At 39.8% G+C, this 24,187-nt stretch overlaps 1 protein-coding gene across 2 annotated transcripts in view; it reads right to left on the reverse strand.

Annotated features, from left to right (window-relative positions):
• Positions 1–1,350: 1,350 nt before the first annotated feature.
• Positions 1,351–24,187, reverse strand: part of spns2 (SPNS lysolipid transporter 2, sphingosine-1-phosphate) — an 89,827-nt gene continuing 66,990 nt past the window's right edge. Inside the window, exons 6-13 of one of the 2 annotated variants that reach the window (XM_088906980.1) lie at positions 23,492–23,634; positions 23,138–23,290; positions 22,476–22,665; positions 18,528–18,593; positions 17,945–18,043; positions 15,171–15,334; positions 11,790–11,836; positions 1,351–5,993 (exon numbers count right to left, since the gene is read on the reverse strand). In XM_088906980.1, coding sequence (XP_088763106.1) covers positions 11,794–11,836; positions 15,171–15,334; positions 17,945–18,043; positions 18,528–18,593; positions 22,476–22,665; positions 23,138–23,290; positions 23,492–23,634 — 858 coding nt within the window. In that variant the 3' untranslated portion in view covers positions 1,351–5,993; positions 11,790–11,793. The remainder of the gene's footprint in view (positions 5,994–11,789; positions 11,837–15,170; positions 15,335–17,944; positions 18,044–18,527; positions 18,594–22,475; positions 22,666–23,137; positions 23,291–23,491; positions 23,635–24,187) is intronic. The other variant, XM_088906979.1, reaches the window with a different exon arrangement.

The following is a 24,187-nucleotide window of genomic DNA, read 5'->3' on the forward strand; positions in this document are numbered from 1 at the left end:
GTCTTTCTTCTAACGCAGTTTAATGCACTGCATTAATTGTAGCTGGTGCCTGTCGACACATTTAAATATTGTATTAAATTTGATTAATCACAATAAATTAGTGTAATTTACAATAATTATTAATCATCTTTGAGGTATGGAAATTTCAATAAGACTATGAGAGGAATAAGCAGGTATGGTATCCCCTGTGCGTCAGTTTCTTTATTGTAGCTTTGTTTCAAAAGGTCCCATGTTTTCTCATTAAATGTATGCATACTGACCTCAACGGTGTCGTTAAGTCACCCGCTGCTAATTACAATGATTTTCGCTCGGAGTGAAATTATTTGGATTTATGGACACAAAAGGTTTCAAAGCACAGGGTTTACAGTTTTCTAAAATGGCCATTTTAGTCGTCTGATCTGCAATGTGGGAAATGAAACTAGATTTTGCTAAGCCATGTTTCTTCAGCATTTTAGTATTTCAGGCATCGATAAATGCTTGACAATTTTGTGGGTACTTGCAATGCAAAGTCAGAAAATGAATCCGTTGTTTATCCATCTTTGATAACTGCTTATTCCAGAATCATGAGACTCATGGTGACAGAAGAACCAATATATTTTTCAAAAACGCACATTAAGATCCGCTTAGCAGACTATACAATATTGTTAAGGGCCTGCATATAAATTTTAGAAGTTAAGTTCCTTCTTAATCTGCCAAGGTGAAGGACCACCCAATAGATGTGGAAGAATTTTCATCTCCATCCATTTTCTAATCACTTTATCCAAAACGGGGTCATGGGGGAGCCGGAGCCTATCCTGACGAGAAACGGGGGCAAGGCAGGGTACACCCTGGATAGGATACCAGTCCATTGCAGGGCACGCACGCACACCAGGGCCAGTTTCCCCAGAAGCCAATAAACCTACCAGAATGTTTTTGGACTGCGGCAGGAAACTGGAGCATCTTATGGGTAGAACATGCAAACTCCACTCAGATAGCACTCCAGGAACTGATTCTACTTATCTTTTGCAGTACATGGTACTTTACTTTAAAAGGGACATTTAAAATAAGTCTTTAATAATTATTTTGATATTTGTTCCAAAGAAAAGCAATTTTTAACCAGTAATGGTGTCGTATTTATTTATAACCAGTAGATATAAGATTGTTTTATTGGGGGGAAAAAAGTTGGGATTCCTTTGGCCAGAACGAATATCTGACATCAAACAGGAGTGGTGGCTAATTGATTCTGTTCAGAATTTGATGAGGACAAGGATATTGAAATAGGTTCATTGTTTAAATGTATTTTTCAGGATGTGAGTTAACCATTGTCGTTGTCTGGTACAATTTTGTAAAAGAAAACACAAAGCAAACCACTGTGATTAAATAGGTTTATTTTATAATTTACATATAGGTGTACATTTCATCTCCCTGAGGGAGTGACACAGTTGCTTCCTAGATAAGTTTTCAAATACACTTGCTCTAAAAAATAAAATAATCTGTTTTCTGCTTTAAATCAGAAATAGGATTCTTTATTTACACGTTTCTTGTATGACAAGAAAGTGAGCACAATCTGGTAACATCACTTATGTGATGGACTGGTGCTATTCTCTAATATTTTAAAAACACAAATTTTCAAACATAACAGTAAAATCATGGATGGCTAGAATGATTTTGGCATTTTTGTCCAGGCATTCAGCTTTTCTTCAGCATTTTATTTATAATACATCTCGACAGAGCACATTAAACTGGTTCAAATACCACACCTATGGGGTTTTATTGATCATATTGTACTGTTTCTATGGAAAACCCATGAACAGTTAAAACAAATAACCCAGGAATGCCGTGCTGAAAAAAGGCACAGAGTTCTGAGAGTGATTGATGTTGTTATCCAATTGGAACATCCCTGAACTCTGGGCTTGTGTGTGTTTATGGAGGGGGAGATGAAGCCAGCTGGTCAATCAGAACAGGTGATCAAAGTACACTGACCTTTGCCCTCTGGCACAAGTCCATGATACCTTCCTTATTGAAGGTAATTAACAGAAACATTGATAAGGAATTTGATTGAAAGGGGGCAGCAATTCATATATTCCAAAGAAAAATAAATTTCAACCAGTAAGGGTGTTGTATAACCAATTAGATATAAGATTTTATCAGGAAAAGATAGGATTCCTTTGGCCAGAAAGAATATCTGACATCAAAAAGGAGTGGTGGCTAATTGATTCTCAGCAGAATTTGATGAGGTCAAGGGTATTGAAATATGTTCCATGTTTAAACATTTTTCAGGATGGGGATTAACCATCCGTTCAAGATTTATAAGGAAAATCCTGCTTTGTCCCCTTGCCTGACCTTGGCTTTCTGTATAGCTAGAGGCAGAGACCTGGCAGTGTGCATCATAGTGCTTGAGGCAGGTCAGAGTTCAGCTTTTTAGTGCTTCTTTTCAGGAATGAAGAGAGGTCAGGCTATGATAATTAATTCCTCTCCCTTTTGGTCAATGTCTAAAAGGAAAAGCTGCTTATCATTCAGGTGTGACAGGCCATTTACAGCCTTTATCTCAGTTCCACTGAGGTCTCAGGAGTTGAGCTGAGCATTAAGACTTATGGACTTAATGACTTTAGTGATGTAACCAACACTTGAGGAACACGATAAACATTTCCAAAAGCAGAAAAAGTGAACTAGCCGGGTGTTGTTGTCTCTTTAACGATTTGTAAAAATGGTTTTGTTCACAGATTAGTTGAATTCCTTAATAATGTTGACCAAGGTTACCTTGTTGTTCAGTCTAGTAAAGACTGATCAAATACAATACCTCTTGACAAATTCTACAGTAATTGCTCCACTATTTGTGTCAGAGTAATAAAACACAAATGCACAGTATTGCTATTTTTTTACCAGCACCCTTCATTTGGGCAGACTTCTGAGGATTTATAAAATTTACGGAGTGAACTAATAAAGACGATATTTGTTTAACAGCTGATTCTTGTTAATGTTTCGATACGTCTGTATAGAAGGTGGGGACAAGTCAGAATGGAGTGCTTGAATATAATACCACAGTGCTTACAGAAGCATACTAGAGGCATTTTCAAAGGGCTGGCAATGTTTTTAGCACTGCTCTTACTTAACCGCTTTCCAACTTCCAACTTCCCTTTTCAAACGAGAATTTGAGATTCTAGTAGTCAGCAGTCCAAATGTCACCAGCTTTTCCGTTCATTTTTCTTTCTTTGCAAAAGGAACTGTGCTTCACATTGTGTGTCTTTTTACATGGGTACCAAGCTGAATTCTACAGATTATGGGGACAGGGTTATTAGTCAATCTACATTTGTGATGGAAAAGATCTCTGGTACATCAGCATGCTCAATTAGAATCTGCTGGCAGGCCTTTCAGTAACTAAATCTTTAATCCACCTGTCCTGAAAGCAAACCCAGCAGGGCTTGACTGACTAAGTGCAAAAAGGTTCCTTTCACTGTTTATATTTTCACTGTTAATATGTGGTAAATCTGCCCGTCTTTTAGGATAGAATAAAATAAATAGATTAAATTACGCAATTCTGTTATTGATGGAGTCAAACAAATGCAAAGGAAACTTGTGTGAAGAGCAAAATTAATTGAATGATGAAAGGAAATTATGGATCTAGCATCTGTTTGGAGGAAAAAAATTAGTCCATCTGCTGATAATTCTTAAAAGATTAAAAAAAACTGCACTTTATAAACAAAATCAGCATGAGCTTGCGCTAATGGGTCTTGCTTCTTTGTCTTCTTTGCATGATCAGCTCTGGAGCCTTAATTAAGACAGACTCCAGGGATATTCATTGGAATGAAGAATGCTGATTGTAAGCTGTCAGTTTCTTTCATTTCCAGGTGTATGTAGTATTGCTGATTTGATGGAGAAGAGTAAAGTGCCTCAGGACTCAGGGCACTATGTATGGATCAGCAGCATGAACTGCAGTTAAAAGACATTGAGAAAAGAGCCAAAGAGAAAAGATACTTAAAATCCATCTGCCCTCCTTTTAAAGAGTTCTTCATTTTAGTAACAAAAGTAGAAAGAGACATCCTGAAGCTATCTTATACAATATATTAAAAACTGCTGAATGATATATATCTCTCTATATATTTATATATAAACTCATATCTGTAAAAACGTACATTAAACAATCACAAACGGAGCTTGATACGATAACTCTGCTGTGTAAACACGCAAGTTCAACAGAAGCTCATCCACAACTTCAAAAGGCTTCATCATGAAATAATTAGGAAGCTGAAAGAAACCAGTTGATAACAAACCAAATCCTGTCTGACCTCCAAAGTAAGGTGTAAGAACTAGTTTCTTTTAGTTTTCTTGCCGAGCACAGCTTGTGTTCAGGGTAATGCTTTTGATTAAGTAAGTAAGGTGCTTTGTTTACTGTGGACAAAAAAGTGAATGTTCTCAGATAGGGGCCTGTTAGCCTGTTTTAGCTGCAAAGGCAAGCGAAAGTAATGCTTTTTGAAAGGTAAATAATAGGAATCTGCAGGTGCCTCTTCACCTTTATCATCTCTGTCTGTAGTTCCCATGTTGTTGCCACTCTGAGACTTACTCAGTCTTTCACAGACTGCAAGATTTCCAGCAGTGCAGGGGGCTGTCCTGTTCTTGGGCTTGAATCGGCTGCAGCAAAGGTGATGCTTTTGCTGTTTTCATTTTATGCCAGGTCAGCACTCGTGTCCTGTGCTTCCTTGCAAGGCATCTTGGATGCAAGGTCTTCAAGGCAAGCCAGCAGCTGATGGATGTGAGGTTTAATTAGTGGACGTTCTTCTGGTGGACGCATTAACAATAGATCACTAGCATGTGACCACAGATACAGTTCTTTTCCGGGACTGTATGGTCTACTGTAGTCAGAGATGTTTCTGACTCATTTTTGTGTCCAGGAAAAAAAAACCAATACAATAGTAAAAGGGGCAGATCCAGGAATCTTGATTGGCTATAAGATGCATAAGACACTGTAGCTCAACTGCCTCTTCAGTGTTCTTTTTGCTGTAGTTGCCTCTCCAAATGCATTGGGAAAAGAAGAAGTTGCTGGAGTGTTTTAGTTACTTTTACTGCAGCTGTTCCTTACGTGGTGTATAGCAGGATAACCTGCTTAACTGCAAACTAATCCAAAGTGCAAGAGACCTCTGGGCATTCTGTGCCCAGAGGGTAGAATTGTTCATTCTTAACTGATGCACTTCAGTGATAATGAAACAGAATGTGCATAGTTATGGGTAATTTTAAATGCAAGTTAATTCCTGTAAAGGCATCAGCCTTGGCTTTTTCATATTTCTTAGGATTATTGAAAACCCTATGGGTCTGAAAAAAAAAAGATTTTACTGCCAGTGCAATGTCTTCTGCATAGACAGGAACCATCATAGGTAAATACCTCCAGTTATGACTATAGCCTTGTCTGCAGAAAGTATCCAGTGTGATTGCGGTAGCCAGGTTTCTTTTCCAGCTTGTTAAAAATGTTTTCTCCTCAGTGGCTGAGTCGGCACTGCGCTTTTAAGTGTTGGATACTGTAGAAGTGTTTCTGAACCGAAGACCTTAAGGCTGCTTTAGCTGACCATTAAGGGTCTTTTTCTCTGTGTGAATCACAGATTACACCTTTCTGTGGCCTCTTGCTCAATGAGTTTTGTTGGTTTGAAATCCCTAGAGATCTGTAGATATGGCACTTGTGCAGGTGAAGCATGGCATGATATATCTATAACCTCCTCAGTAGCAATGCTATCAGTTTGTGATAAGTCTTCACATAGTTCATATGTGACACTAATGTCCCAGGCTAGGAAATACCCCCTCCAGTCCCATGGTTTGGTTCACAGATTGGACTCTTGTCAGAGGGGTCTTTGGATCAGTGTGCATTCCTTCATTCCATTTAAGAGCAGTTTCTTGATTGGAAATAATAGTAAAAAAGGGCATGTGTCCGTAGGCTAGAGACTCTCGGGTCCTTCTCTCTTCGAATGAGGTCTCGGAACTCCAGGTAATACATCTCCCCTGAGTCTTCAGCCCCTTCACTGTGAGACCTGTGAGGAAAAACAAGGAAGATACATTTAGGATCTGGTTCCCCATCACAATTCCTGCAATTTTTGTTTGAGTGCTGTTCGTTTGCTATGCTTTGGATAGTACCTTTTCAAAAGAAACCCATTGGGGGGGGTTTAGGAAATGATGCTGGGCTAGAATTTAGTATTAGAGAGTCATGGTCTGTCACCAGTTGAACAAATTTGTTTTTATCATGATTAGCTCCTCAAAAATAAGTTGCAGTGATACTTGAATCACAGGAATGTCATGTACAGAAGCCACTCCAAGCCTGGGAGGTCACAGGGGTTGCCATGTTGGCTGGAGAGCCCAGCCTACCGCTGGTGGCATTTGGTCATCTGTGTCCTGCTAATCCGGGTCACAGTCCACTAGTAACATGTCCCAGGCCTGAGACCATTGAGCTCAATCTGCACGTACTGTAGATAAGAGCCTCTATCACTTAAGCCAATCGGCAACCCAAAACTGCCTTAATTTAGACACAAGAATGCACTGCAGTTCCTGGGTGAAAATATTTTGCTAATGGAGAAGCGTCTGCTGGAGGATGAACACGAATGAAATAATAAATACATCTCAACCAACTCCCTACCCCCCTCCAAAAGCAAAAGAACACATGTGAGTAAAGACAGGGAAAGTACTTAACGAAAAGTATACAGGCCTTGGATATTAAAACTAGAAAAAAAAGATTTTTCTCCCAGTGTCTCATAGGAAAAGACCTTGCTGCCCTCATTTTCACATTTATTAAATTGTGTGCCCCCTGCTGCACACCCCAGAAATGCAGTCAGGTGTGTGGGGATGAATATTTATGGAGAGCTTCAGCGCTGAGAATGGGACTCCTGACACCAGACTTGCAGATGGGGAAAAATCAGAGCACAGGAAGAAACTAGATCCTTTACTATACGGAAGAAGCCAGTTGGTCCCAGACTTTGCCCTTCTTTCTTTCTTTCTAGTTTCCAGTTTTCCTATGTTTGACCTTCATAACGCAGAAAGATGCATTCATCTCGGAATCTGGCATTGCCAAAATCAATGCAGAGGACTCCTTCAGAACCAGCAGTGAAACGTGAGCCAGAAGTGAAAGTGCCTTCAAAACTTCGAACTGGAGGCTTTTCTCTACACACAGGGTGGTGGGAGCGTGGAGCAAACTGCCTCACCCTGTGTTTGAAGCTGACTCCCTGGCTTTGTTTAAGAAACACCTGGATAATAACTGCTAAACAGGCCAGGTGTGCTGAATGTCCCCCTCATTTGTAACATATCTTATGTTTTTATTGTTCTTGCACTCTCTGCTTTTGTTTTAAAAACATGCCATCCTGATTCGAGTACTAATGTGTGAAGATGCAACCCCAATCTTATTGCTGTTGTCTGGTTGGTCACCCTTAGAACAGTTTACTCCAAGCAAACAGTAATAAAAATCGATTATTTCATTTTGTGGCACAGCTCACAGAACACTGTAGCAAGAGAGGCAGCAGTGACATAGGGAATAATTAATAATAAATCTGGATTGTGGGATTTTAATACAAAAGTAAATAGCTGTGTTATTCTAGTATAAAAGTAAATAGTTTGTGTTATGTCACAAACTGGTGTGCATAAATACTCTGTATGCTCGAATGAGCAGAATTTGTTTTAAATGAAAGCTGACTTTGAAAAGGTGGTTATGGCTAATTGATTCATTTAAGTGGGAAGAAATGTATCTGTCACTAACTCATTAAATACAACAGGATGAGGAAGATCTATTGGAAAATGTTTTGTGAGTGTGGGAGTACAAATAATATATTTTTATAGTGCTTCTCATGATGCATAATTTTAAGGCACAATAAATCAAATGGATACATGTCAATTAATACATTTAACTAACTAAATGCTAGAGTATAAAAGTGAATTCTAAGCTGGGGTTTAACAGTGCTGATTGACTTTTAAACTCTGAATTGGGTTGGGAGATCTTTCCACAGCCTGGAAATGGCAGATTGAGAAGTACAGTCTCTTTCTACATCTTCCAGGGTTCAGAGCTTTGTTTTGGTATGTGTGAAAGAAGACCAGAGTCTAGAGAATGTAAAAGTGTAGGTGTACAGCTCACTGATGCCATCAAATGCTAAACCATTCCAACTCATTCAAGGTGAGCAGCAGCACGTTTAATTGTATTCAGTAATCCACATGAAGCCAGTGCAAGGAAGCTATTGTATTGTGCTTAAGCTGCTAAAGCCACATTTTTGGAAATAACAGTCTTGAACCAGGACTGATAAGGAGCTGAATTTCTGGGGTGTGACTAAAACTTGAGAGCTGTCCTGAATTAAATTGCAAAAAAATTGCTCAGAAACTGAAGCTCAAGCCCCCCCCGTTATCAGTAAAGTACCCCACCCTTATCACAACCTACACTGCAGTTTTCGGGGAGATAGATAGACCCCACTGCAAGTCTGTTACTGGATGCCTGAGAGGGCTCCTGTCATGGCTTAAAGCAGCTGGCTGGAAGTCGGACAAGCTCGAGAACTGAACTGAATGGGTCTGTGCATTTGCCAAAGGCCTTAAGATCTGTAGCTGGCCCAATAAGACAGGGAGACAGTGTCAGTCCCCTCTGGCCTTCTGTCCTGGGCAAGATGGACCCTTGTCCACTCCCTACCAGGGGCTTGTCTGGTGTTTTTGGTCCTTTTTTTAAAAAATAAAGTGGTCACTTTCACAGTTTCTAGGCAACGAAATGGAGTCCCTGACTATTTTGTTTATTCCCCAAGCAATCCGATTCCTGGATCTTTTTCCAGTACCCAATGATTCCTTTCACTTAATAAAGAGGGGGCTTTGTTTTCTTCTGTTTCAATTCTAGTAATAGATGCTTTGAAAGGTAGAGAAACTTCTTACAGAAGGCAGGTCCGTGGATTTTTTGTACTTGTTGGAGGGATAAATTATGACAGACCTTGTTTAATGAGGCACTATGTGTGTTATTCATGAAATGAGCCCTCTGAAGGAAGCGTGTATACGGTACTTGTTCACACCGAGCTTTAAGACTTTATTTTAGGTAAATATTTGTAGATTATATTACTCAAGATTTTTTTTGTGTACTATAGTCAGCTTAAGGAATGATGCATTGGTAAAAGAAATGAGTCATTTAGGTCCCAAGTACCTAATTTTAGGATTATTTAATAGCCTATTTTGCTGTGTCATCCAATCACTTAACTAATCCAGCATTCCTTAATAACCTAGGAGAGTCTAGTAAAATACTGTTTAGGACTGGCACACAGCACATGGCGTGGAAGGAAATCTGATCCTCTCTCATCTGGGCCTGATCTAAGTCTTGCTGCCGAAGATTAATGGCTTGTGATACATTAAGTGATTAAAAACACTATGATTCCTAAGTTCTCTCCCTCTTTAATACAGCCATCTGCTGCCTTTTGGCACATGCACTATGCCTGACTTAATTTATGTCCCCAGTACCGAATTATATCAAATAGCACCCACACCAATTCAGTTATATTCCCCACCTACTTTATCACTTTATCACTAGGACATTCTGTTATCTTCTTTTAAGCAAGAGGGGTACTAAAGAGTACTTCACCCATTGTTTTCATTTAAATCACTTTTCTCTTTTGCGTCCGTTACCAACAAGGAGGACCACCAAATGTGTTTAACGAAGATACAGGACTGCTTGCATTGGGATTGTTTTGTTTCTTGAAGCTTGTTTAGTATCGATGCAATTCTCATCTTTACGGTTTCTAAATTCCTTACTTTAAAAGAAAAGGTAAGGAGACTTTTCGTTTTCTGCTTTCATTATTTCTTCTGGAAATTTTTCAGTGAATATAGCTTCTTCAAAAATGTGCAATAGCAGGAAATGATGTGGGGAAGTGTTTTACTGTTGCGCCATCAAGTATTGATCACTGCAAAGAACATCTGGCCAATCCACTTCTTGAAAGGATGTGATAATAACTCTTTAAAGTAATGAACATCTCAGAAAACAGATGGGGTATTGGACATTTTCTTTGTGTTTCTCCCAAAGCCCTACTGTAGATGGTGTGGGATAATCTGAGATTATTTCCTGGGTAAACAATTGGCATGCTGTGGTGCCAATTTGTACAGTATCTTCTCTGTGCACCCTGACAATTTTTTCAGAGGTTTTCTCTGCTGGAATAAGCAGTTAAATGGTAATTAAACAAAAATGAACACTTCTCCTAGCGCATATTTACAGACCAAGCAAAGAAAATGTCAGGCAGGAAAATTTCAGTTAGTATAAAGTGCTCTATCAATAAGTTGTGGTTTAATTATTTGCAATGTACAATGTGTTGTATTGTCGGGCACATAGCAGCACATTTGGCTGCTAAATTTGCCCTTTCTTTCATCTTATCACAACAGAATAGCCCGCTTCGCATTTGTTCTACCCTGTACTGATCAGAGATGCTTCCTGTTTCTACTTTGAACCAGCAAAGCTGCTATCTTATCAACGCAAACACTTGGCCTGGCAGCCTACAAATTTTAAACAGAAATGGGAAACTGTAATATCACAGAGACTGCCAAAGGGTTAAGGCTCGTATCTATGACTGGGGTGCAATTACCTTGAAGAAAAAAATAAAAAAAACATTTTTTCTGTATTTCCAATCAGTCAGTCTCAACCTAATCTTGTTATTTTTAGTTTGTTGCTTGAAACCCCATTGTCCTGCTGTTGCATGCTGGCCTGTGTGGAGGGTTTCCCGTGCAATTTTTTTTTTTACGCTGAGGCAGGGCTCCAGTAATTAGGTTTGGAGGCTCCACTCAGCGAGTGGCTGTCTCTGATAAGGAAAGGACAGAGAGGGGGAGCTAGGTCATTGCACTGCTCCAGAAGTACAGCAAAACCAATCATCACAGCAACCATACAGCATGAACATAGAACAGTGAAGGTTCGGTGTGCTCGGACCCTCAAAGACTCTTCTAGTTTTAAAAGACTGGTTCTGGGGAGGGACAGCAGGCAGAAGCTCCACACTAAAGTTTACAGCTATTTGAGTGTTTTTCTTGCATGAGTACTGCTTCTTGCCACAAATACTGAATTGCCCCTTTGACATTACTTTTGACTTTGAATGCAGTTTTTAAAAGCAAAGATCAATCACGTTATTTTGATATTCAGCATATTTTGGATTGTGAATCTTACTTTCTGGGGGTAGTGTGATGTGTAACATAGCGTGGAAGTCTGCTTGTTAAATAGACCATGCAGTCTGCGGCACTCAGCTCAACTTGCCATCTGCATTGTAGAGTAGAGGGAGCGTTCAACTACCAGTCAAATTACTTCTATATTACTGAAATCTGAATCTGTGTGCTGCCACTTGGGGAGTTTCAGTCAGTCAGTCAATACTTAATGCCATGACTGCAATCATAGAGCTCAACCTACACTCCAACACATTTACCACTTAGAAGGACCTGAAACAGCTTTTTAGAGCCATACTCATAATTAAAATGCCCCTTTTCACCTTCATCATTCTGTACCCCCTTCTGTCCATTATGAGAAAGTTGTTTATCCTGAAGACCACTGTCCACAAACGCCGCCAGGCGGGACTGAGAGCACAAGACTGCTTTCTCCATAGATGGGATGTGTTCTGTCTCGGGGCGATGGTGAAAGAGACAATTCACAGTAGACAATCAAGCCTAGCTAGAATGTTTTTTTGGGGAAGAAACCTGAATATGCAGAAAACTCCACACAGATGCCCAAAATTGTACCCTGAACCCTGCAACTGTGAAGCAGCAGTGCTAACCACCATGGCTACTCATCATTAATCTTCATTAAAGATTTGAGACCTGCATTAAATTAGCATTGCTTCTCATTACAAATAAATAACATTTACCTGTTCATACCTTCACAGAAGACGGTGAAGTGCTCAGCTGGTTCAGCCTGCAGGGAGAGCAGAAGAGTAATGAGACTGAGAGGAAGAGAGGATACAGTTTCAATTGCAGAAAACTTTTCTAGACCCTTTTTATTTTGCGTGTCTCATACTTAACCCATAAGAAACCATTTAAACTTCCCGCGGGCGCTAAAAAAAGTGAATACTTGGAAAAAAATTATTGTATGTGACATTTCACAACTTCATCACACTCTTCTCATTATTACAAGACAAAGTTTAATGAAGTTTTCAAGGTGTTTTATGAATGTGCCCTCACACTGTCTCCATTCACTCTGTTAGTAACTCAGTTCTTCTGTTCTTCCTTTTCCAGTATAGAAATTCGCACTTGCTGTTTCACATTTTAATAAGTGGCTGAGTCCTCTGTGTCATTAACAGTAATGGCTGCTGTTAGAATCCTGATTCTACAAGATGTGGAAACTAGTATGCATGATTTATACCTTTCACAGCTATGGGTAATGGGTGGTGATTTGGAACACCCCTACAGTCTGGGCAGAGTAGGGGAACAGTCATAGTGTTCTGTCAGCCATTGAGCTCTTATTAAAATGAGACTAGTAGACGCTGCTTTATAGAACTTGTTGAAAGTGCAGAGAACAATACACCTGGCTGTGTTGTTGAAGTTGCAGGCTGGAGGAGATCCTTGGATCAATTAACTACAAGTGGACAATGTATGAAGGTGAATCAAATAGCTTCTTTCTGTGGACACCCGTTCTTATGTTCTTCCATAGGTCACCGAGTCCTTCTCCTCTTTACTGCTACAGAGGCTTCTGCAGAGTGCCAATCTGTTCTGGCAGCCTCTGAGCTCTCAGGCAAAGTCATACACAGTTCAGGCTTGCAGTGTGCAGCCCAAGGCAGAGCCTTCTTTAAATATCACATTAGCTGTGTGTCAGATAGGGAACTGCTGCATCAGAGACGAGAGGAGGGGAGGTTAGCCACTTGACAAGGCTGAGCTATAATTGTCCTTTCTCGAGGAAAAAAAAAAACATACATCAAACTGAAAATAGAAACCAGCTTTCTGATGAGCAGCTTATAGTTTATTAATAGTGCAAGACATTGAAGTATTATGGAAGTGGTTTGGACTGGAGTAGAATTCGCTTAGCTAAAGTGAAATGCATTGGATATTGGGGTCACTATTAGTGGAATAAGGGGTCACCAGTTCTTCAGCAGAAAAAGCAAGTACAATCTCCTTTAAAATTCCATTTATGGCATCTTTTAGCGTGATGTGGGCTGTCTTTTACTTCTCTCACAGATTTTGCCGAATGTATGTGACAGAATCTAATAACATACTTCTATGACAGTATTCAGTTTATTGGAATTATATGTAGAAATTTACATTTACAGTTTACAAAACTTTACTGTTTTATTACATATGTGTTGCAATCTGTCCCTGAACATTTTAACTATCTTTCCCCTCTGACACTGAAACAGGAAATACAATTTTCCTGGAATGGAATTCAGTTTCCAGACCTCCAAATTTAACTTCACTTTAGCAGAAGTCAATATAGGATGTAGTGTGATGAGATTATGTCCAATATGACAAGGGTATCAACAGCAAAGAAGAATTTGTGGGGCAGTTCAAACCACAAAAGGGGAAGTTGATCAGTGTATACTCAGCCTGGCTGTCTTACAAGCTATTATCATGCTTTGCAATGACTGTTCTAGATGTTGCACAAAAACATGGTATTTGTTTTTTATAGTCTACTAAGACCTCCTTGCTTGAAATATCAATATTTTTCAGAGTAAATTTCTACTCTACACAATTTAGTAATGTTAATTTAGTTCAAAGTGAGTGATATTTAACTTTAATAAAGCTAGTGATTATGAGACTTGCACATATTAAGCTATATGCTATACAGTATGCTATAAGCTATATTAAGTGTCTTATATGTAGAAGGGGGCTCTGTTGAGAACAGCCAGCACATTTTTAGCATTTTTCTTTTCATTCTTTCCTGTTGCTGGTATATGGAGATCGTTGAGAAAACTAAATTCTACAAAATAATTTCATTTGGTCATTTAAATGTGAGGTTTGCATACTCCCATCACTTCAAAACTACAACTCTCCTTACTCTCCAACTCCAACAAAAAATGTACATTTCCCTCCACAAAGTTGATGATTCACACAGGAGTGTAGAATCAGTCAGAGCTGTTTCAATTCCTTCTCAGAACAGCAAAGATGCAACATAGAATAAGCTTTGCATTCTTCTTTAGAAACGATTGTTTTGTTGTAGGGAAAGCTAGCAGGGTCAAGTGCAGGCTAATAAGAGCTCTTGTGCATGCTGTACAGCAAAGAGACATGCACGTCGGTGCACGTATGTGACACTTTTCTAAAAATGTCTTCTTCATCTATCTGGAAGGAAGGAAATCATTTTTCGGAGGCTAGGTCCAGAAAAGTATGTGAATGCTAGGCATTGGGAGGAGAATGTTTTTCTTTACCCTTTAAGGGAATAACAGTGCACCAAGACCTGATATTTGTTTGGTTAGAGTAAAAAAAGAATCTTTTAATAAATAGGGTGCGTCTTTAGAAAGGCAACATAAGCACTGAGATACTGTCCATCACCTTAGAATAGCAAATGTTAAAGCTGCTACATGTCCCACAGTGAAGTTTGAGAGCCGACTCTTTGGGACTGTTCCCAAGGTTATTCTGATGCTGAATGAATGTCTGTTACACATCCCCCATTGCCGAAACGTTGATATGTGGTCAATGGTTCAGTAACAAGGTTACAGTGAACATCATGTGTATGCAAGTTTTTTCTTAAATGTTTTCATTATTGAGGATAAAGCAATGCAGTTTCCCCTACTGGGTAATTATCAGGTTCTTTAGCATGGTGCTGACTCAGTTAATGTTCCAAAGCTTTTACAAAGGATCACTGTCCTGTACAACACTCTACCTATGAAACACTTTTAAACGCTGCTGAAAGTATTAAAGTCTGCTCTCCTGCCACCTTTTTATGAGCCCTTTTTACTGCCACAAACTGCAGTTTACGTGAAGTTACACCACATGCACAAAGGCAGCCTCATTTTAGATTCTTAGTGACTGGTATTCTGAAAATGTCATTCTTAATTGTGAAATGTACATAAAGAACTGCATGATCTTAAAGCTAGGAGGTGTCTGAAGCAGCAAAGTTCAGTGTTTTAAGTGTCAAACCAAAAAACCTTGTGAAATACTCAAGCATGCCCTAATGCACTTAGGAATCCTTACTGTATGCGCAGATATACTGTACCCTTATGTAAAGAATAGAACACATTCTGTAATGGCTTTGTTTGTGTGTGTGTGATGCATAACATTTGTCACTGAAAGACTTTGCCTGAAGCTAGGAAAAGACTTACTGCTTTTCTGCCTTCTCCCGATCATCCAGGAAGAAGAGGGCAGTGGCCAGGAAAAACATCCCCCCAAGCACGATGACAAAAGGGCACAGCATGAGGGCGTAGCCAAGGCTGAGGAACTTCCAGAGGTTGGAGTGGGCATAGCTCTTCTGGAGAGCTTCAGAGATCTGCCAACACAGGTACACACACAAGCAAGGACATCAAAACCTTGACAATCCTTTCTTTTTGCCTCTTCAGAAAAGGTGATGTTGCAATAAAGATATCTGATACTATTTACTGCGAGTAATAACGTAGAAACCATGACCTATGGCAAGTGAACAAATTGTGATTATTGTGTGGTGCTCAGTGTTCCTCATACCACCCTCCACCCTATCATTGTCCTTACAGCAGTTTCTTGGGTCAGGCCACCCAGTTCCAATGACCTTGTGTTTCTGGTCTGTCCAAACTATGGCTCCATCAGCCAAGCAGGTTAAAGCCAAATAAGTATTTCAAATTGCTCATGCACTTAATTCTCACTGGGGATAGGCCACAGCTATCTAAAGAAATTATTAATATAGTTGGTGGCATTATTAACTAATCACAATTCTGTACAAAACAAATGGATACAAATAAACCAACAGAATGGGAAAAGGCTGATGCTAGAAACTGCTGCTTTAATAAGGGACAGAACTCGGCTCTGATGGGAACTGACTGATTAATTATTTCGATCTTTAATGTTGAAATATTCTCAGCCACTGAGGGCTTTAAATAATTGATTTTGTACTGATGACTACTCATGTGGTTGGAGGCATGAGGTCTTCTTTATTCCCCCTCCTCTGTCTTAGGTTGAAGAGTAATGATTTTGAATTAGGCTGTTGCCCGGACAAGTACCCTGAGAATTAAGAACTGCTGAGGTATAACCTGTGCCTCATCCATGGCCTTTAGTTTAAATATTGCAAACTGTCCAAGGAGTTCAAATAATATAACAGCCACACAACTCTACCTTCCATTATTGCATTGAATAATATAGTTAAGATGTTTTTCAGCTTTTATTTGACAGCTATTCATAATCATTTGGGCTTGTTGACTCCTCCGTTGTTGCTGAAAGTCTTAGTCTGCTGTTGTTGCTGCAGAAATGTATTGCATCAGTTTTAAAACTTTTTTTTTTACTTGGAGTGGCACAGCATTTAAGTCAAAGCTTTTTTTCCACATCTTTTAAGAATTTCTGTGGATTATCAAGAGAACATTTGATTTTTAGAATGCACAAGTTGTCATTAGATTGAGAGCCATAAGCCGAACAATTTTGGGGCAAGTAAAAATTTTCTGTCTTGGAGTTGTGGGTGAAAATGACTGAACTACCTTTTAAAGATCAGTGGAAAACAGAATAATTTTTGAGGCAATTCTATTTCTAACAGTCAATAAACAATCGATAAAATTCAGTTTTTATTTCTTTATAGTACTGTGCACTGTTTCATGTGGAAGAAATCCCTATTTCTTTGGAGCCTCAGGGATGCCCAGATTCTGTTGAAGCTGCATCACTGTCTACCACAGGGCCTGTCAGTGGTTTTCTATGGGAATGACAGGCCTTGCATTAACCATAATGATTCCCTCTCTTCTAACCAAATAGTGGTAATTTTCTGAACAGTATTTCATCAGAAAAAAGGCAGAAATTCTTGCTTGGCTCTCTTTTTAACAAATAGGCTGTTTGAGACGGCAATCCTAATTTTTATTTGCACTGTGACTTGAAATTTTAAAATTACATGCAGGGCAATTTATTTTTTCTGAGGCCAAATGGTTAATCCAAGAATGCCAAATTCCCCGATTTTAAGTTAAAAAATTCATTACATCATTTAAAAAAGCAAATGGTCTGAAAAATAGGTTGCTTGAGGCACAATTTAATTCAGATATTTTGCTGGATAGTTCACTCTGAATAAAAATACTCTTTCAGATTCGTTCCAGTGGAAATGCAAAGAAACACCAGGCCCTTGCAGTGGGCAGACTTTCACAACCTCTTCAAATGTGTTTAGGAAAAGTATATGTTACTCTTTTTTCGATTTGTGGGATGTTACTCCTCAGTTAATTTAGCCAATGCAAGAAGGATTCTAAACCGCATCACTATGAGGTACAGTGTAAAATGATTTATGGTTTCAAAGGTGATTTTGTAAATAAGCCTGATGTTAATACTGCAGTTCATGGAATGTTGACCTTTGTTTGGAATGCATGACATCATGTAGGGAACCCTCCTGGGAACAGAAACAATTGTAAAGAATTGCAGGTTAATGTTTTACTATAATAATTGGACAAACCACATCATGTTTTAAAGAGAGAAATCCCCCATTTTTAACTCCTAAACTTTAGAGAACCTTGCTAAAACTGTTCTTGCCCATTCTAGCAGTTAATCTCTTCAATGCTGATAGAAACGTAGTGTTCGATAACACTTCCAGGGCACTATTCCTGCCCTATCTATAGTGCCGAACTTCTTGCAGTACAATTAGCAAGATAGGCTGAATGGCTTCCTTTCAGCTGTTATCGATCTCGTATTCATAAGTCATTGCTGACCCATCTGGAGATTAACCCACTTGTACAGGTGCCACCACAAACGATGTTTCATTCCCAAGCACATCTCTGAATTCCTCAGTTGAATTGTCTCTCAGGTCTTAGTCAGCAGCCCATTTAAAATCTTTCTGTAAAGCCTGCAGGGGTGTGATCCCCTGTAGGGTTCAATTGATCACCCCTGCCAGTCCTGTTTGATGTCGGCGAGTGCGGTCGCTGCAGGAGTGGGCGGGGGAGGGGCTCACCAGGCCAATCAGGTAGGGGCTGCCAGCGTCACCTAGGATGTGGGACGTGAAGCTCTGCAGGGCGACGGCAGTGGCTCGGCGTGTAGGGATCACCACGTACTGCGGAGACAGAGAGAGGAGGCCCGTGCTGTTAAAACTCAGGCTGACATTATGATCACAAAAGACACTGTGCGCAGACTGCACAGCTGGCTGTTTGCTAGTGAAGAGTACCTGTTTGGAGTGTGAAAGATTTACTGAATATCTACAGTATGTTAGGATGGCCTGGCTCACTAACTGAACAGAATAAGAACATACAGTATGCCATATGATTTCTCCTTGGATCAATTCAGGAGGGTGTCTGTGTACAAGGTCTGAAGCTTAATATATTTCAATAATCAAAATCCAAAACCGTTTTGTATTGAAACTGCAATGGTTCCAGTTTCAGTTTAATTTAGTCTCAAGAATAATTATAGTTTAAATCATAACATGTATGCAATCCCTGGCTCCTCTTACGCTCTTAAGACCTGAAAATAATACCATCCGTTTGTGTAATATTGCATAAAAGATTCCAGTCACTGGAGAAGTGTATGGTTTTGTGACTTACCATTAAAATGTCTGCTGTAATGGCCCAATTTAAAAACAGTAGTGTTTCTCCAATAAATATGCAGATCTGTTGAGGAGAAGGAAAAAGAGAACAGAAAATAATTTAGCATCCCATTAACAGTAGGATGGCTCACATGGAGCGCACACAGTTGTTCCCAATACACAGCTCGTACCCAAATTTCACACCTGAATAATTGCCACCTGAATAATTGGGTACAAAAAAGTCACACCTCAGTAAGTATTCAGAAAAGGAATAATGAACAGTGTCATCTAGAATGCTACATAAATAGATTTGGAGCTTATTTAAAGAAAGATCCAAAGAAAGACAAGGAGATATTTAAGGAAGTTGTCTCTTATTGAGGGATGTGTTAATCCTAACTAATTTGGCAGGTGGTAGTTTATTTTCACTCTTTGCCATCAATGCATTTTCATTTTTCTCTTGTCTGTGATGTGTAACAACATTCTGTGACGGCCGTCTGATGGAAAGTGTAGCAGCCAATGAGGGTGACTGCCGAAGAAAATGTTAAGAAAATTTAAAGAAATTGATTTAAATAGCAGGTATTCCTTGATCTCAAGGCAGTGCAGGGACCGGAAAGCTCTGCATTAAAAGGCATTTGCTCACAAAAAGCAGGACCCAGGAATGCCTGGTCATTAATGTGTGTCAAAAACAAAGCAAAACAAGTGTGGGGCAGCTGCTTATACACAACAGATGTCACCAGCATTCTTGCAATTCTTTTAAACCGTATAGGGTTTCAGTGGAATCCTAGATATTTTCAGTGACCTTTTGGTTTTAAGGTTTTTAAGTTTCTGGTTTCAGCAAAATGGAGGGGAGTGTTGTTCTTGATGGACTGGGCCTGAGTGTGGTGTGCCTCACTCTTGCAGCCCTCAAGGAGCTTGGAAACCATTAGCTCAGCATGATTGACAGGTCATTGATAAACTTTGCACCTATCAGGAGGTCAGGTGGGGTAACAGACCTGCCTCCACACTCAGCTGCCAGTTTCCTGCAGTGTTCAGTGGTACAACATTGCATAAAACTTGTCCTGACATCCCAATCCCTTTGATTCTTACTCAGTTTTCTTTCTTCTAAATTTGCAGCTACTAGAGTCCACTAGGGCTACAGGTTTCCATTCCCAGTTTTAAATACACAACAATAGGCTAGAAAACAGGATATACACATTAAAACAAATATCCTCGGAGGAGCCTCTAGAGCCTTCAGAATGTTACATTTGTGTATTTAAGGAAGCTATAAATATAGCTCGTAATTGTATACAGTAATGAGGAGAGGCAGACAATTCTAAAAGTCTGCCTTAAATTAAGTCTGTGTTTTAAATTTATATTGACTATTTGGCACAGGTGAGTAAAAATATATTGACCTTAAAAAAAAAAAACAGGAAAAGGAAATATTTCATTGAGGTCATCTTGCGGCACCACCTATTTTTTCCATAAATATTTTTCCAGTATTTTTATGCTTCCTGTGTATGGAGCAAAAATAAAGGTCTCAAGAATCGCAAGAAGAAAGAGTAGACTGGTTAAGATCAAAGCAAACGTTCTCAAAAAGACACCAGTTTGGCATAATCAGCAGTGGGAAAGGAAGTGAGAATAAAGGTGCCCTGTTCATGTCTGGAAAGGGAGAGGGAATGAATGTGTGCTCCTGTGGACAGTGTTTGTGTCTGCGTGCCCTGTAACAGACTGGAGTCCCATCTAGGGTGCACCCTGTCTGGTGCCCAGTGCTTGCTGAGATAGACTCTGGCTCCCCCACGACCATAACTTGGATCAAGCAGTGAGAAAATGGATAGATGAATAGTATTATTATTATTATTATTAACAATGTCTTGTAATAGTCATAAAGGGAGAAAGCCACAAATAATCCATGGATTAAGCAGAGTTTCGTTTTTGTTATGGTCTACTAAATGCAGGATATCCAACAGCACAAAAAAGAACAAATACAATTATTAGTATCAAGAAAATTATCAGACTCCAAAATTTTTCATACCCTTGATGATCTATAACCAAAAGCTGGTGAATAAAGAAAATTAGAGAATTAAATATTTGATAAAATGTATGAAAATGATATAACTATATCTATACAACTATACAGCTTATTTCTATTTTTTATCTGTTCTTCAGTTATCTGGTTTCACTAAGCCACAGGAGGTTGAAGGAGCCTCAGAATACCATCTTGATTTTTACAGAGTATTATATTAGGAAGCCAAAAATGGAAGGAAAGCAATCAGTACCCCAACATCACAGAGAATTGGCTGGAGAACTAATGTAAAAAGTGATTAACCTTCAACAACAGTACTGACTGCTATAAAAATTCCTTAAGACATCCCAGCTTCAGCTGCATGTTTCATAATTAAAACGTTCAAGGATAACTGGAGTGCTGCTGTACCACTAGGAAGAGGATGTAAGACATTTTTAGCCAGATGTGCAGTCAGAAAAGTGACATACTGTAGGAGAATAACTCTCACCCAGGGGCAACAACTGTGAATCTTCAGAAACCTCTGGTATCATCAGAATTCAATGTGTCCACGACTGTCGTCTGAGGCTGACCTCAAATATTTGGGGTCTGTGGCAGATCTCCACAGCAACATAAAACACCAGGAATTTGTCAAATGGCAAGTAATTGACTCCCAAATTAAATGAGAGTACATGATAAGATTGGATGAAACAAATTTAATTTTTGAACACTCTCACTAGAAGTAAGATTAGCAGTAAAACTGCTGCCGAAGTTGAAAAAACATTTGAATATTCTGCATTTAGAAATATTTGTAACTATTTTGGTGTGGCGATCAGCGATGGCTCAGTATAATTCAGGATTCTGGGTACCTTAGATGGGGAGTTTGCACGTTCTCCCTAGATTCACATCGCTTTTTGTCAAGCGTGTCGGTTTCTATCTTTCTCCCAAAGAAATGCTGTCTGGGGTTAAGCAATGGACTGGATTCCCATCCAGTGTATTAAGACAGAGGTTTGCTGTTGCTATGACTCTCAACAGAACAACACGGCAAAAGCAGCCGATGATAGATGAATTGATGTAACGGTTTCTGACAGGTTTTCTCTTTTACAGCATACATACAATATTAAAAGTTACGCAAGTCATTAGTTTTTGATGTACATCTGGTTTTTCACGCTATATCAACCTTCAGTTTTGCTGAAACTGAATATATTTCACCAAAGCAATCTGCTTCGAAGGCATGAATAAATTTGGAGGCTATTATATATATTTATCACAGTATATAACATTCTTCTATGTGGATATGATATTTGTATATTGTACAGTATAAAACACAACACTATTCTTTAGGAAGAAATTATTTTATTTTCCTTCAAAATCAAAGACTCAATTTTTTTTGCTGGGAACTCTGGTTGTTAAAAAGTGAAGGTCAGTTTACACAGCAGGTTGTTTCTTTTCCACAAACAATGGGAAGCTGTGTATAAATCACGTTGCGACAGTGCTTTTCTGAAGAAAACCCTGAAGCTACTGCCAAGCTGACTATTGCCAGGCAGTGACCTGGCCCCCAAATATTATTTCTAATGGTCTTTTTCTGGGCTGCACCCTTCCTCATTTCCTAAGCAATCAAAAAAGCGAAATAAATACAATTCTTGGCCTTTTCCACCTTAGTGATGGATTAAAAGCTAGATGGTTTGCCAGGTGCTTTAAAAGCTGAGAGACCAAATAAAACAAGATTTATACATTATTTAAAGCACTGTGTAAAAACAAGCACTAGCACTGCATGACTAGCCATTCTGTAAGTTGTTGTGACTTGGATGCATTCATAAAAATACCAGATAGCATTTCTTCAACCTCTATTTCTGGCAACTTTTTAATATTTCATTAAATGTCAGAAACTAAAGAATTTTTAGCTCCTTGCCGTACATCTTGATATATATATATATAAATGCCTTGATTTTAATAATTCTCAACTCCAAGCCTGCAGACAGTACTTACGTAAGCTCCCACAATGCTCTTCTTGGCCGCGACGAAGATGAGGCAGATGAAGATGGCCGAGCCCAGCATGCTGACAGCGCACACCAGGGGGTCCGCCCTTTCCGTCTTCTGGCGACACAGGCGGGTGGCGGCCGCCCCAATCAGCACTCCCAGGAACCCAGTCACACAGGTGATGGCCCCAAAGATCAGGCTGATGAACAGATTGTAGAGCGTGAAGCCCAAGAATCTCTCAGTTTCAGTGACGTGCTCCTGGGGCTGCTCAAGGGCAGCTGTCCAGCAGAGCACTATCTGAGAATACCTTTCAACTATCTGTTGGCCTAATCAACATTTTTCCTCTGCATTGCTGTGGATAATATGGGTCTCTCTTACATTAATACGATTTGCGTCCCTCAGGTTCCTAATGCTGAATCTTAATTCTCAACACTAGATGGTCCAGACGTTCCTTATAATTCTCAAGAGCCTCTTTCCTAATTCTGTGAATGGTTGCCAGCTGTACAGCAGAACATTTTCACAGCAAGATCCTTAAATATATGTTGCTAATCGAATATGCATGAGCCTGACATTAGCACAGGTCTAGAAACCTGAACTTGGAAAGCGGGTGGTTTGGTTATTTCAGGCGTTGAAGCCGGAACTGAAAGGCAGGCTCCCCCCTCTGCACTCACCTATCCTTGATGCTGCAGGGCTCCTGGTTGCAGGGCAGCACAGTCTTCTGTACCACCTGCGCCCGGAAGAGGTACTGCGGGATCCACATGCCGAACGCGCCCGTGGCGAAGGACACGGCTGCCGATGCCAGTGACGTGAACACGTAGCTCCGGCTGAGGGAGGAAAACCAGAATGTACTGTATCCGAGATCTCGGGACACTGCGGAAGATGGACCTCCAGACGTTAGCCTGCGGTGGTTTCACTTTGGACGGGTTTAATGCCAGCATAATGCAAGAGACACGAGCCCCTGGCTTTTCAGGAAGGAAGAACTGCCCCGTTTACTAGTATTCTTTACTTAGAGGCCCTCTTCTTACTTCTTGGCCAGTGCCTTCATGTCGCAGACCCATGGCGTCCGAGAATTCAGGCGACCCCCGAGCTGATCCGCGCTCCCGCGCTTCGGCTCCGGCACGAAGAACAGGATCAGGCCCCCTGCCGTCATTCCCAAAACTGGAGATACCTGCCGGGGGGAAGAAAATGCTCCTGTTTGTGAGTCAGCCTCGGCAAAAACACTCATCACTGGACTGGCTTGCTGTACAATTCATGTACTCAAACTATAGCTTTGGGTATCACCCAACATCGGACCCCAAAACTCAGTATGCTTTTCTCTTTCAAATTCATGGATTCTAGCTCCTGTATACTGTATATCAGTATATATGAGGAATTCATCCTTCATGTTTTTAATAAAAAGGTTACAGTATTGTATTGATTTTATTACTGATGTGCTTACTGTGTTCAGATTCTCTTGTGATTCCCCTTTTACATATAACTCTATAGCCCATAATAAACGTGCTATTGATTTTTAGTTATGTGGTGTAATTAAGCAAAGCCTTGCTGTAGGATTATCTTCTTTAAAAGCTGTGCTGTGACTAAGGGAGACTATCTCATCACGAACACAGGAACAAAATGTGTGTGCTTACTGTACATACCCAGTGGGCTCGTTAATACCCAGGTGAGATTTAAAGTAACAGTTTTAAAGTATATTAAATGTGTCAGCTGTGAAATGGTTTCAA

Source organism: Atractosteus spatula, chromosome 27 (genome assembly GCF_055471065.1).
Source record: "Atractosteus spatula isolate fAtrSpa1 chromosome 27, fAtrSpa1.hap1, whole genome shotgun sequence".
Classification (NCBI taxonomy): domain Eukaryota; kingdom Metazoa; phylum Chordata; class Actinopteri; order Semionotiformes; family Lepisosteidae; genus Atractosteus; species Atractosteus spatula.